The sequence below is a fragment of the Staurois parvus genome, unplaced genomic scaffold, assembly GCF_062004578.1.
Source record: "Staurois parvus isolate SC_StPar_1 unplaced genomic scaffold, SC_StPar_1.0 ptg000081l, whole genome shotgun sequence".
In the NCBI taxonomy this organism is placed as follows: domain Eukaryota; kingdom Metazoa; phylum Chordata; class Amphibia; order Anura; family Ranidae; genus Staurois; species Staurois parvus.
The window spans coordinates 17,610,912-17,627,052 of record NW_028317877.1 but is presented as its reverse complement, the minus strand read 5'-3'; the positions used below and the strand labels follow the sequence as shown (position 1 = coordinate 17,627,052).

General features: G+C 41.3%; 1 protein-coding gene across 1 annotated transcript in view; it reads left to right on the top strand.

The window, feature by feature from the left end:
• The window catches only part of FNDC1 (fibronectin type III domain containing 1), a 273,409-nt gene that overhangs the window by 98,254 nt on the left and 159,014 nt on the right, over positions 1-16,141 (top strand). The window contains exon 4 of the mRNA XM_089669817.1: positions 4,344-4,461. Coding sequence (XP_089525943.1) covers positions 4,344-4,461 — 118 coding nt within the window. The remainder of the gene's footprint in view (positions 1-4,343; positions 4,462-16,141) is intronic.

The window sequence follows — 16,141 nt, the reverse complement described above, 5'->3', positions numbered from 1 at the left end:
ATATTGCTTTATATATAATCTCTTTTTAGTAAAGGTTTTCAGGTTACAATAACATTTCCAAATGAGGAAATTTCATAATAAGAAAAAACAACCAAAAAAATCTAATGTACCGGGCATATTGGTGTATGTCACACAAAAGCAGTATTGCATAGACTATGCAATGTTAAAGCTTAGGGGCTCAAGGACAAAAAACAATAGGTAAGTCTGTCTCTTGAAAGATCATAAGAACAGACCTTCAATCCTTCAATTCAGGGACAGAGAAATCTTCTGTCAGACAAACAATCACTATAGAGGGATCCTGGATGTGAGCCCAGTCAGAGGTTAGCAGCAGGCATTGTATCATAGACAGCAAACATGTGACTTGCATTAGTATTATAAAATAATGACATAAGGAAGGACCAAAAACCATGGTAGGTACACAAATCGTGAACCCAGGGAATTAGCAAGGGGGAGGGAAATAAAAAAGGGGGGGGGAGAAGAGAGAAAAAAAAATGGGGGGAAGATAAGGTAAAAAAGAGAAAAGTCTAGCTATGCCTCCATTTTCAGAGTGGATGGGGGAGACTACTCTTTATAACTACTGTGGAAGAGCATCGGAGGTGCGAAAATATTTCCACTGAAGCCAAGGAGTCTTTCAAGAGGTTTCTCCTCAGTGTATTGTCATTTTACACACCCACTCAGACATAGGATAGATCGATTTGTGCCAGTTTCAGGCTATCATGGTTCTGGTAGCCGTAATCATGTGTTGTATTGGATTTAATATTGATTTATATCATGATATGTCATGATTTGTAAAAATGCTATTTTATTTTTGCCTTAAATAAAGATGTTAATGAGAGTGAAAAAACGTCTTTGCAGATATTACTGGATAGTACTGGTGCAGCTGGTGGTTCATGGCCTTCCAACGTAGTGTTCTTGAAGATCCTAAATTATTTGTGTTCCAAATCAAAAGCAGCACCAAATATGAAACAATACTCCTTCCCTTCTTCTGTTATTATTGAAAAAAATATGGGCCCTTAAAGGGAGCCTTACATAATCTAACTGGTTGTACTCTAATGATCACTATTGTACCTGCAGATCATTGGGGCTTCTTCATTACTGGATTATTGTAGATTGATATTACAAAAGGTTGTGACTTTGACATTGTTTCAAGCAGGGGCGGACTGACAACTCATGGGGCCCCCGGGCAATAGGGGATCATGGGGCCCCTGTGTCCTTGCCCAAACTCAAAAAAGCCTATGAAAAGGGTACCAGGGGCATCTCATGGGGCCCCTACTGACCTCGGGCAATGCCCGAGTTTCCAAATGGTCACTCCGCCCCTGGTTTCAAGATATCTGTGCTGACATGTAATGTTTCCTGTCATATTCATCATTGCACACCAGCAAAAAAAATCAATAGTCTATTGCACCGTGAAAAAATACTAGCAGTTATGAAACAATGTTTAAAAAAAAAAATCACTAAAAAGAGAAAAACTTTTTAAAACTAGGCTATTGATGTCTACCAAAAAGAAATATAAAAAAAAAAGACATGTGAAAAATTCCTGTTGTTTGAAGATTTATATTTATTACAAAGCCCTAATACATTTGCACATTCCACAGTGTTAAAAAATAAAATCTGCACATTGTGTAAGCTGTTATAATTATACACTGAACGATACATCAATAACATTTTATTTTATGAAGCTAAACACCAGACAAGAAATTAGTGCATATTACAGTTGGCATCAGATGACAGATCTCACTTTCCCTCGCAATCTAAAAGAGTTTGAACCTGCCTGTACTTCACAGACAGAGATCTGTATCTGCTTTTGAATTTTTTACCATTTTTAGGCTGATAGTATTGTAGTGATAGTGAAGGTGTATAAAGGGGATAAAATGGTGGTATCAGTTCACTGTTTTGTTGCGGGTGGGTATATTCCATGGGACCCATTAAACACCTTTATTTTTGCAGCAAAAAGGCAGCAGGGGTTTGTGCATCACTTGCTTTCTCAACAGTTGACAGCAAAACATTAAGCTCTACAGTATTCGACTATCTTTGAACAAAACAAAAACTATAGAAAAACCATAGACGTGCTCCATTAGGATTATATATATATATATATATATATATATATATATGGGATATGTTTGAAATAGCAATGATAAAGGTTTAACAAAGTGCATTTTGTTTATACACATAGTTAGGGTACATAATTGCATCATTAAAGCTCAACACTGGGAAACTTAAAAATGATCCCTTGCAGTGGGCATGCGCCCTCACTACAAGTGTTAATTGCTTGTTTAGGTCAAGGGAACATAAAAAAAGAAGGTTTACTTACCCAGTCCTCTGCTCCTCTATGCTGCCAGACCGATTCCTGCAAGGAAAAGGAACTGTCCACCTCTGAAGCGTGGGGGAGCTCCATCTGTGGGAGGATTGGGTACCTTAAAGTGCTTCTTCTCACCCCTAGACTAAACAAGCAGTTATCCCTTGCAGTGCATGTGTACCCCACTGAAGCGGATCATTTTCACATTTTCCTGGAGTTGGACTTTATATCTAAAACTAAAACTTTTTTTACACTGTGCATAGTTAGGGAATGATTACACCTCAGCATTTCCTTTGTCCTTGTATCACTACACTATGGAGATTTCTCTTGTCTCATAGACACATCATTAAGTGAAAGGAAATCTATTCACAGTTAGGGGAAAGCCATTCATAGGTAGCTGTTATATAGGTAGCTGTTATATGAATAGGTGTCCCTAATGGAAGATTTACCCTCTATTCAGTTACATAGTTAGTCTGGCTGAAAAAAGACAACAGTCCATCCAGTTCAACCATTTAAAAAAAAAAGTTATAATCCTATACCCACAGTTGATCCAGAGGAAGGCAAAAAACCAAGCAAAGCATGATCCAATTTGCTCCTGCAGGAGAAAAAAATCCTTCCTGATCCCCCAAGAGGCAATCAGATATTCCCTAGATCAACTTTACCTATAAATAGTAACCAGTTATATTCTGTGCATCCAAGAAAGAATCTAGCTCTTTTTTAAAGCAATCCACTGAGCAGGCCAGAGCCAACTCTTGAGGGAGTCTATTCCACATTTTCACAGCTCTTACTGTGAAGAAACCTTTCCGTGTTTGGAGATTACATTTCTTTTCCTCCAGACGTAAAGAGTGCCCCCTTGTCCTCTGTGATGACCTCAGGGTGAATAACTCCACACCGAGTTCACTATATGAACCACTGATGTATTTATACATGTTGATCATATCCCCCCTTAATCTACTCTTCTCAAGAGAGAATAAATTCAGTTCCTCTAATCTTTCCTCATAGCTGAGCTCCTCCATGTCTCTTATCAGTTTGGTTGCCCTTCTCTGTACTTTCTTTAGTTCCCCAATGTTCTTTTTGTGAATTGGTGCCCAAAACTGAACTGCATATTCCAGATGAGGCATTACTAATGATTTGTACAGGGGTAATATGATATCTCTCTCTGGAGTCTATACCTCTTTTAATACAAGAGACGATTTTGCTCGCTTTAGAAACCGCAGCTTGTCATTGTATGCCATTATTAAGCTTGTGATCTACCAGATCCTTCTCCACCTTTGATTCCCCCAGTTGTACTCCCCCTAGTATGTATGATGCATGCATATTCTAACCCCCAAGTACATAACCTTACATTTATCAACATTAAACCTCATTTGCCAAATAGTTGCCCAATTAAACAGTGCATTGAGGTTGGCTTGTAAGTTGGAGACATCCTGTAAGGGTGTTATTCCACTGCACAGCTTGGTGTCATCTGCAAAGACTGAAATGGGATTTTTAATCCCAGACCCTATATTATTTAAAATATATTAAAAAGTAAGGCTCCCAACACTGAACCTTGGGGTACCCCACTGACAACCCTAGACCATTCAGAGTATGAATCATTAACCACTACTCTCTGAATACGATCTTTTAGCCAGTTTTCTATCCATTTACAGATTTTGTCAAACGCTTTTGCAAAATCCATGTATACCACGTCCACTGCCACCCCTCAGTCCAAGGTTTTGCTCACCTCCTCATAAAATGAAATCATATTTGTTTGACAACTTCTGTATTCCTGCTGTAAAAATGTGGACCTCCCATCACTTTTTGTTTCAAAGACAATAGATATCAGGACAAATAATAAGGTAACCACCTTAAACAGGAACACAGAAAGTGATATAAACCTGATCTGAGCTTTCAAATCTTGCCTGCTGTCTGTTTAAAAATATAAAAAAGGATTTTGGCTTTAGATAGACTTTAAATCATTAGCATATCAACATTAATTAGTGATGTTAAAAAAACATATTGTGATATGCTGTGATGAATATTAACTAAGAATGTATCATTTCAGAAAATGATTACTCATTGGAATCTAAGGATGTAAGTGCCAGAGTCCTTTCCTCTCAGTCTGTGCTCGTTACTTGGGTTGACCCAGTATATGAAAAGTCTGCAAAGATTGGCTCGAACAGGTAAGTTGCTGTGATTTTGTGACTCCAGGTACTTATGCTTTTAACAGACATTGTTTTATAGAGAACATTGGGGGGAATGTAATAAACCCTTAATGACACTTTTCTGTCAGTATGGTCCTTTAAAATGGCTCTGCCATCTGTTTTGATACTTATACCTACATGTGCAGCAGATTCAGGTAGTTCTTAGTAGCACCTCTTTTATAAAGTAATGCTTTTACTGCACCAAATTAAAAAATAATGACCCTAAGTTTGTAGATAAATAATTAAAGTTTTACTAAATCCAGAACCCTGCATTCACTCTATCTGGTCTCCCACAGTACACAGAACATGGAAGTGCAATTATTTTTGTAAATATAAACTGCTAAATACCTTTTCTCATCAGCAGTTAAAGCAGTCTTGTGATGTCTATCAGTGTCCAGTAGAGCACTGGTTAAATATCGTAGGAGGAGTTTTCTTTCTGCTCTAGGAGAATGCAAAACCCCTGACCTCTGTCTGGGCAGTGCTGATTGGCCCTGTGCTGATCACATGCACTCTCCGAAGAAAACAAAAAAAACCCCTCTAGCAATACACACCAAACTGAGCATGTGCAGGGTGACGCCACACAATATGCCTTATCGGGAGATAAGAGGGGGACACTGGAAGAAGGGAAGGATCAGAGAAGACAGGATCAAATAACTTTTTTACACAATACAGAGGATTATCCCCCTAGGTTCCACAATGAGTATATAACAAGCTGTTCATAGGCTATGAATACACCCATTTCCTGCTATCAATTGGAAGGAGAGCAGATCTGATGAGGAACTAGTGTCTGTGAATCCTAATCAGGCTCTGCCCACCCATATTTAACATTTTTTGGCTGTTGCGCTGTCTGTGTGACATATTGAAAGGCAGGAGGAAGCTCAGCTGCACTGAGCATGGAGCGTACATATGGCCACTCCAGTCTCAGAGGTGCGAGTCCCAAATTCATGCACCTGAATTCCCAGATTATTTTATATATTAAATCAAGATATTATAATTGTGTTTTCACAAGCATGCCTATTGACTTGACTGTTTCCCAACACATCTTGTCTACTCTACCTGTCATCTAAGTTTAATTAAAGTAGAACTGCATTTATTTTTATTAACTCCCTAATATATAAAAATTGTAGCAAATCTCTACTAACACTTTCCATGCTGTGGTGCTCACTCGATTCCCCCCCCCCCCCCCGGTCTAGTGCCAGGGGTTCTCTCTGCCCTGTGAACCCAGCCTGTCATTTACACAATTCATGTCATCATGCAAACTGGACTTACAGTACTCAAGGATTGAACTGAGCTCACACTTCATTTTGTTCATGCCACTTAATCCTGGGGAATGCATGCCCCAACTGTTGCCAAACAAGGAAGAGGAAGCTGTCATGACATCACCAGGTTGGGTAAAAGAGCGAGAAAAATTATATAGCGTTTTTAAAAAGAAGAATCACTTGGGGGGCATCAGGGTTGGGGTTATAATGCCTAGAACTCTGTTTTAATTGACTGGAATAATGTTTTTTTTGTTGACCGACTTTATGGAGCCAAGAGACAGATTTTATCTTTGTCCACTGATCACTAATAATTACCTTGAGATGTGACTTGTGTAATAGATGTATGCCCGCTTTCCTCCACTGCTTTGGCAGTACAAGCATGCAATTTCATAGAACGATCATTATAAAATGATTGTGCCTATTAAGTGTAATGACCATGGCTTCCTTTACTTCTGCCCATTTGACAGGAAGGATGTGGGGTTTTCTTTTTTTCAAATGGTGCTGGTGAGGAACTACTCTCAGTACTTTGATGCTTTTCAGATGAATTCCGTAAAAGAGAGATGCTCATAAACTAGGCATGTCAAAGTACAAGCATCTGAATTCTCACTTCCCTTTTCATGTAAAATGCTCTTTTTATTTTGGTGTATAACCGTTAAATCAAATTGGTATATTTACTTAGTTTAGAAGTCACAGATGTTTATTTTAAGTACCTATAAATCTAAAGGACATGAGTTTATAAAAAAAAGAACATTTGCAAATCAATGAGCAAAGATTCAAATGTTTTTCATGATGTAATATTCTAAATATAACCTGGAAAATGTGTGCCTGTTCATTCTGAATCGAGTTGGTTTTAGGTTTTGTGCTGGATGTTGACTGCGGTAATTTTGTGCATGTGGTACGTTTCATGTAAGATATCAAGTAAGTACTGTATGCAGGGCCATGAATAAGGGGGGTACCACCAGCCCTCCTGTCCGGGGCAGGGAGGGTGATTACTGGAAATGATGCTCTGTATGGCTTTCTCTGCATCATCTGAAAGCTGGATTCTTCTTCTCTCCCTCCAGCTGGTTTTCAGCTGCTGCAGAGAGAGCCATACAGGGGATCAGTTCCGGTATTTTTTTTTAGAAGGGGGCCCTGTCAGGTTGGCTGTATGGGGCCCCGTGGTTTCTAACAGCAGTCTTGACTGTATGTACTGATTATGTAATACATAGTATTATGAAATACATGGGAAGACCAGAGGGAATCTCTGACATAACTAAAGGAAACACCGCTAAACACTGCTGTGATCAGGAGATTATGAAATGTGGATTGGATGTCTTAAGTTCAGGATGTCCTTTTAAATTTTACATAGGCATTCATGAAAATGAAAAATAAAAAAGAGCCATAAATGTGGAAAAAAGAAATCCTATTGGGTTCCTCTTTACTCACACCTTTACATTTTGTTAACATGTACTACCACGTTGCGTGATGCCATCCATTACCAGCGGCACCCCAATGCAGAGTACGGTAGCTGCACATGCATGACACATCACAACACATATGTCATGCATTCTGGTGCGCTGTAGGATATTGGTAAAAATGTTTCCTGTTCCTTATTAGTCTGTTTAAGTATGGGGACAGCCCATTAAAATAAATAGCACAACATCATTTGAAGAACAATAATTTCAGGCACGTTTTGTTTACAAGCTTAACTCAGTATGCGCTAGAAAATTACTGATAACCCCCAAACATTATATTTTTTTTTTAGCAGAGACCATAGAGAATAAAATGGCGATCGTTGCAATTTTTTATGTCAATTTTATGTAAATTTTTTGGGGAAAAAATAAACTTTAATGAATTAAAAAAACCAAAACACATTATATACCCACTTTTTTTGTAAAATATGAAAGAGGATGTTATGGCGAGTAAATAGATACTTAACATGTTCCGCTTTAAAATTTCAAATGCTCGTGGAATGGCTACAAGCTATGGCACTTAAAAATCTCCATATGTGATGCTTTAAAATTGTTTATGGCTTACCTGTTTAGAGTTACAGAGGAGGTCTAGCACTAGAATTACTCCTCTCGCACTAATATTTGCAGCGCTACCTCACATGTGTGCTTCGCACTTCTGCGCATGAGCAGGGAGGGATGGGAGCGCTTTAAATTTTTAAATTTTTTTTATATTTTATTTTTACACTGTCACTTTTTTTTCCATCACTTTCATTCCTATCAGAACGAATGTAAACATCCTTGTAATAGAAATAAGAATGACAGGTCCTCTTTAACCACTTTCCCGCCACCCTATAGTAGAACTACTGCTACAGGGCAGCAGGGTTGCACAAAATCACGTATATATATATATATGAGATTTTCATTTCCAGGTAGCGCTGTCATTGATGACTAGGGATGTCAATCACTGGGTCCGGGCCTGAGATTTCCCACCGGCACTCGGTGATCGTCGGGTGAAGCTGAGAGGGGAGACACCTGTGTGTAAACAACACAGATCTCTCCCCTGCCAACAAGGACATGCTGCTGTGTATTTATCTGCACAGCAGAGAAATACACAACAACATGTCTCCCTAGTAAAACACACACAGCACATCAAGTAAAACAGCACACAGTTAACCCTTTGATCGCCCCAGATGTTATTCCCTTGCTGCCTAGTGTCATTAGTACAGTGTCATTGGAAGTGGCAGTTAGTCTGTTCCCCCCAGTGTCAGAATGCCTGCCGCCGTCCCGCAGTTCCATTATAAGTTACTGATCGCCGACACTACTAGTATATAAAAAAAAAAATTCCAGTAAATATACAGCCATTTGTAGATGCTATGACTTTCACGTAAACCAATTAATTTACACGTATTGGGATTTTTTTTAGCAAAGTCATGTAGCAGAATACATTTTGACCTAAATTTATGACGAAATTTGATTTTTAAAATTTTTTTACTGGACATGTTTAATAGCAAAAAGTCAAAAATATAATTTTTTCCCCAAAATTGTTAGTTTTTTTTGTTCATAGCGCAAAAAATAAAAAACGCACAGGTGATCAAATACCACCAAAAGAAAGCTATTTGTGGGAAAAACGGATGTAAATTTCATTTGTGTGCAGCATTGTACGGCTGCAAAATTTTCAGCTAAAGTAATGCAGCGCCGTATCGCAAAAAATGGCCTAGTCGGATGGGGGGGGGGGGGGGGGTAAATCCGCTGGAGGGCAAGTGGTTAAAGAAGTCTATCCTGCTTCTAACTAGTAAATTGCCTTTTATTTCCTCCATCAGCTCATCCCCCTCAGCTATTACCTTTTGTATCACTCAACCCTTCCTCCTAGATTGTAAGCTCCAACGTGCAGGGCCCTCTGTTTCCTCTTGTACCAAATTGTATTGTAACTCTAATGTCTACCTTCATTTTGTAAAGCGCTGAGCAAACTGTTTGCACTGTATAAATCCTGTATAATAATAATAATTTCCCAGTGCATTCTTGGAAACAGGAACCTCTGCTGTCTCTCCCCCTATCTCCAGTCCTATCTCCAGTTAACACTTTATAAATGCTTCACTAACACGTCAGAAATGCTCTAGGTGCTGTTAAGGGGTGGTTATGGCCACTTTTGCTACAGTTGTAACATCCATCAGAAAGTACTGCTCTCTCTGCTTCTGCTCTCTCTATTTCTCACAAAATGTCTGAAATAGTTAATAATTTCTATTTTTCAGTGCATTCTGGGCATTTGGGAGGGTCTCCTGAGGTTATCTTTTAAAAACGCTTCTAAATGCAAACGCGCATAAATGCAGCTAAAATATTATTATTATTATACAGGATTTATATAGCGCCAACAGTTTGCTCAGCGCTTTACAATATAATGGGAGACAAAACAGCAGCAATACAGTTCAATACAAGAGGATTAGGAGCAGGGGCGGACTGACAACTCATGGGGCCCCCACGCAATAAGGGATCATGGGACCCCTGTGTCCTTGCCCAAACTCAAAAAAACCTATGAAAAAGGTACCAGGGGCATCTCATGGGGCCCCCTACTGACCCCGGGCCCTCGGGCAGTGCCTGAGTTTCCAAATGATCAGTCCGCCCCTGGTTAGGAGGGCCCTGCTCCTTGGAGCTTACAATCTAAGTTAAGCATGCATAAACGCTGTAGGTAAACATGGCTAAACTGATGTTTTTAAATTACGTTTTCTAGCAGTCAGTTTCTAGCATTCAGAGAAGTTTTTCAAACGCTCTGCGTACATGAGCCCTAAACTGCCGACTGCGAGAAAACGCAAAATGCGGCAAAACCACAGCAAGATGCGGCAACTGTGGTACTACAGTAAATCAAAGACGAATTCTCCTGCGCTCTAGGACCCAGACAGGTGGCGAATGGATGGAACCAGACCTGGAGAAATCATCCACCAATGCATAAAGGGTTGTGCGGCTCGAAAATAGCCCGACCAATACTGCAGAATGAAATGAAAACGAGAAGCGCACCAACCTTGCGCATTACCTCAGTAACCAAAATGTATTAATTTTAAAAAATATACTCACAAACAGCGAATGCAATCAGGCATGTAAGTCCTCACAGGGACTTGAAGATAGCGCGAATCCCATCAAGGGGATGAGTATTCAGTATAGCTGATGCGTTTGGAAGGGTGTCCCTTCTTCATCAGAAAAATTTTCTAGCTTGCACCTTTTTTTTGATCTAAGCATTCGGAAGTGGCTGTCAAAAGCATTATTTTAACGATCAGATTAGAGATGAGCGAATCGAAGTATCCGAAGTGGAATTCGAGTCGAATATCTGAAAAATTTCGATTCGTGCCGAATCCGAAAAATAGCCTAATTCGGACGCGCGAATCGAAATTTTTCAGAAAATGGCGGCTGACATGTGCGGCGACGGAGCGGGGATGTCTGGGAAGGCGCGCAGACAAGGCGCGCTGACCCATAATGCATGCCTCAACTACATGTGATCGCATCAGCCTATCAGCAGCCAGCCAGCCAGCACTGTGTAATGGTCGAGCTATAAATAGCGGCCATTTTGGAATTCTTCATTTGCCTGCAGTTATTGAACAGAGGCAGACCGCTCTGTACTAGGGACAGGGACAGAGTTAGGGCCACAGAAACGATAATTGGGGACAGAGAAAAGTTACTTAGGGACAGAGAACCATTACTCAGGGACACAGACTTGTTAATGAGGGCCACAGAATCGTTATTTAGGGACAAAGAAACGCTAGTTAGGGCCACAGAATTCATAATCAGGGACAGACAGAATTGTTACTCAGTGCCAGAGAATTGTTACTTAGGGCCACAGAAACGTTATTAGGGCCACAGAATTGTTACTCAGGGACAGACAGAATTGTTACTGAGTGCCAGAGAATTGTTACTCAGGGACAGACAGAATTGTTACTGAGTGCCAGAGAATTGTTACTTAGGGCCACAGAAACTTTAATTAGGGCCACAGAATTTTTACTCAGGGACAGACAGAACTGTTACTCAGTGCCAGAGAATTGTTACTCAGGGACAGACAGAATTGTTACTGAGTGCCAGAGAATTGTTACTCAGGGCCACAGAAACTTTACTTAGGGCCACAGAATTTTTACTCAGGGACAGACAGAATTGTTACTGAGTGCCAGAGAATTGTTACTCAGGGACAGACAGAATTGTTACTGAGTGCCAGAGAATTGTTACTTAGGGCCACAGAAACTTTACTTAGGGCCACAGAATTGTTACTCGCACAGACACAGAATTGTTACTCGCACAGACACAGAATTGTTACTGAAGGCCACAGAACTGTTACTTAGGGCCACAGAATTGTTACTCGCACAGACACAGAATTGTTACTCGCACAGACACAGAACTGTTACTGAGGGCCACAGAACTGTTACTTAGGGACAAAGAAACGCTAGTTAGGGCCACAGAATTGTTACTCAGGGACAGACAGAATTGTTACTGAGTGCCAGAGAATTGTTACTCAGGGACAGACAGAATTGTTACTGAGTGCCAGAGAATTGTTACTTAGGGCCACAGAAACTTTAATTAGGGCCACAGAATTTTTACTCAGGGACAGACAGAATTGTTACTCAGTGCCAGAGAATTGTTACTCAGGGACAGACAGAATTGTTACTGAGTGCCAGAGAATTGTTACTCAGGGCCACAGAAACTTTACTTAGGGCCACAGAATTTTTACTCAGGGACAGACAGAATTGTTACTGAGTGCCAGAGAATTGTTACTCAGGGACAGACAGAATTGTTACTGAGTGCCAGAGAATTGTTACTTAGGGCCACAGAAACTTTACTTAGGGCCACAGAATTGTTACTCGCACAGACACAGAATTGTTACTCGCACAGACACAGAATTGTTACTGAAGGCCACAGAACTGTTACTTAGGGCCACAGAATTGTTACTCGCACAGACACAGAATTGTTACTCGCACAGACACAGAACTGTTACTGAGGGCCACAGAACTGTTACTTAGGGACAAAGAAACGCTAGTTAGGGCCACAGAATTCATACTCAGGGACAGACAGAATTGTTACGGAGTGCCAGAGAATTGTTACTCAGGGACAGACAGAATTGTTACGGAGTGCCAGAGAATTGTTACTCAGGGACAGACAGAATTGTTACTGAGTGCCAGAGAATTGTTACTTAGGGCCACAGAAACTTTAATTAGGGCCACAGAATTTTTACTCAGGGACAGACAGAATTGTTACTGAGTGCCAGAGAATTGTTACTCAGGGACAGACAGAATTGTTACCGAGTGCCAGAGAATTGTTACTCAGGGACAGACAGAATTGTTAATGAGTGCCAGAGAATTGTTACTTAGGGCCACAGAAACTTTAATTAGGGCCACAGAATTTTTACTCAGGGACAGACAGAATTGTTACTGAGTGCCAGAGAATTGTTACTCAGGGACAGACAGAATTGTTACCGAGTGCCAGAGAATTGTTACTCAGGGACAGACAGAATTGTTACTGAGTGCCAGAGAATTGTTACTTAGGGCCACAGAAACTTTCATTAGGGCCACAGAATTTTTACTCAGGGACAGACAGAATTGTTACTGAGTGCCAGAGAATTGTTACTCAGGGACAGAGAGAATTGTTACTGAGTGCCAGAGAATTGTTACTTAGGGCCACAGAAACTTTAATTAGGCCCACAGAATTTTTACTCAGGGACAGACAGAATTGTTACTGAGTGCCAGAGAATTGTTACTCAGGGACAGACAGAATTGTTACCGAGTGCCAGAGAATTGTTACTCAGGGACAGACAGAATTGTTACTGAGTGCCAGAGAATTGTTACTTAGGGCCACAGAAACTTTAATTAGGGCCACAGAATTTTTACTCAGGGACAGACAGAATTGTTACGGAGTGCCAGAGAATTGTTACTCAGGGACAGACAGAATTGTTACGGAGTGCCAGAGAATTGTTACTCAGGGCCACAGAAACTTTACTTAGGGCCACAGAATTTTTACTCAGGGACAGACAGAATTGTTACTGAGTGCCAGAGAATTGTTACTCAGGGACAGACAGAATTGTTACGGAGTGCCAGAGAATTGTTACTCAGGGACAGACAGAATTGTTACTGAGTGCCAGAGAATTGTTACTTAGGGCCACAGAAACTTTAATTAGGGCCACAGAATTTTTACTCAGGGACAGACAGAATTGTTACTGAGTGCCAGAGAATTGTTACTCAGGGACAGACAGAATTTTTACCGAGTGCCAGAGAATTGTTACTCAGGGACAGACAGAATTGTTACTGAGTGCCAGAGAATTGTTACTTAGGGCCACAGAAACTTTAATTAGGGCCACAGAATTTTTACTCAGGGACAGACAGAATTGTTACTGAGTGCCAGAGAATTGTTACTCAGGGACAGACAGAATTGTTACGGAGTGCCAGAGAATTGTTACTCAGGGCCACAGAAACTTTACTTAGGGCCAGAGAATTTTTACTCAGGGACAGACAGAATTGTTACTGAGTGCCAGAGAATTGTTACTCAGGGACAGACAGAATTGTTACAGAGTGCCAGATAATTGTTACTCAGGGCCCCAGAAACTTTACTTAGGGCCACAGAATTTTTACTCAGGGACAGACAGAATTGTTACTGAGTGCCAGAGAATTGTTACTCAGGGACAGACAGAATTGTTACTGAGTGCCAGAGAATTGTTACTCAGGGACAGACAGAATTGTTACTGAGTGCCAGATAATTGTTACTCAGGGCCCCAGAAACTTTACTTAGGGCCACAGAATTTTTACTCAGGGACAGACAGAATTGTTACTGAGTGCCAGAGAATTGTTACTCAGGGACAGACAGAATTGTTACGGAGTGCCAGAGAATTGTTACTCAGGGACAGACAGAATTGTTACTGAGTGCCAGAGAATTGTTACTTAGGGCCACAGAAACTTTAATTAGGGCCACAGAATTTTTACTCAGGGACAGACAGAATTGTTACTGAGTGCCAGAGAATTGTTACTCAGGGACAGACAGAATTGTTACCGAGTGCCAGAGAATTGTTACTCAGGGACAGACAGAATTGTTACTGAGTGCCAGAGAATTGTTACTTAGGGCCACAGAAACTTTAATTAGGGCCACAGAATTTTTACTCAGGGACAGACAGAATTGTTACGGAGTGCCAGAGAATTGTTACTCAGGGACAGACAGAATTGTTACGGAGTGCCAGAGAATTGTTACTCAGGGCCACAGAAACTTTACTTAGGGCCACAGAATTTTTACTCAGGGACAGACAGAATTGTTACTGAGTGCCAGAGAATTGTTACTCAGGGACAGACAGAATTGTTACGGAGTGCCAGAGAATTGTTACTCAGGGACAGACAGAATTGTTACTGAGTGCCAGAGAATTGTTACTTAGGGCCACAGAAACTTTAATTAGGGCCACAGAATTTTTACTCAGGGACAGACAGAATTGTTACTGAGTGCCAGAGAATTGTTACTCAGGGACAGACAGAATTGTTACGGAGTGCCAGAGAATTGTTACTCAGGGACAGACAGAATTGTTACTGAGTGCCAGAGAATTGTTACTTAGGGCCACAGAAACTTTAATTAGGGCCACAGAATTTTTACTCAGGGACAGACAGAATTGTTACTGAGTGCCAGAGAATTGTTACTCAGGGACAGACAGAATTGTTACGGAGTGCCAGAGAATTGTTACTCAGGGCCACAGAAACTTTACTTAGGGCCAGAGAATTTTTACTCAGGGACAGACAGAATTGTTACTGAGTGCCAGAGAATTGTTACTCAGGGACAGACAGAATTGTTCCGGAGTGCCAGAGAATTGTTACTTAGGGCCACAGAAACTTTAATTAGGGCCACAGAATTTTTACTCAGGGACAGACAGAATTGTTACTGAGTGCCAGAGAATTGTTACTCAGGGACAGACAGAATTGTTACGGAGTGCCAGAGAATTGTTACTCAGGGCCACAGAAACTTTACTTAGGGCCAGAGAATTTTTACTCAGGGACAGACAGAATTGTTACTGAGTGCCAGAGAATTGTTACTCAGGGACAGACAGAATTGTTACGGAGTGCCAGATAATTGTTACTCAGGGCCCCAGAAACTTTACTTAGGGCCACAGAATTTTTACTCAGGGACACACAGAATTGTTACTGAGTGCCAGAGAATTGTTACTCAGGGACAGACAGAATTGTTACTGAGTGCCAGAGAATTGTTACTTAGGGCCACAGAAACTTTACTTAGGGCCACAGAATTGTTTCTCGCACAGACACAGAATTGTTACTCGCACAGACACAGAATTGTTACTGAGGGCCACAGAACTGTTACTTGGGGCCACAGAAACGTTAATCAGGGACACAGAATTGTTACTGAGGGCCACAGAACTGTTACTTAGGGCCACAGAATTGTTACTCGCACAGACACAGAATTGTTACTCAGGGACACAGAATTGTTACTCAGGGACACATAATCGTTTAATTAAAGAGTATGTCAGACAACATGCAGAGGAGTGGCAGAGGAGGCAATGTTTTAGGAGCGAGCAGACGTGGCAGCAGAGGAAGGGGTCGAGGCAGCACTATTCGCAGCCAGAGGCCAGTGCTCCCGGTGTCATCCAGCGGTCGTGTCTCCACCGACAACCCTGCCGTCGTCGATTGGTTGGCTCGGTCGTCTTCCTCTTCCCAGGTCACCTCTGACACCTACAGCCAACGGTCGGTGGGTACGTCAGACACAACCGTTAGTTGGCATGGCCCGGGACCAAGCCCACTGAAATCACGTGTCCTCTACCTGCCCCTGTCCTTTGGTGTTCCCTCACCAAGCGAAGTATCGCATGCTGTGGGCTCAGCCCCACTGTACAGTGAGGAAGAGCTAACAGAGGGCGGTCAGGAACGGGGGGAGACATCCGCCTTTTCAGCAGCCAGGCGAAGAAGTAGTGGCGAGGAGAGTGGCTCGGTAGCCGGTCTAGAGACAGGTCTGTCTCCTGACCCAGAC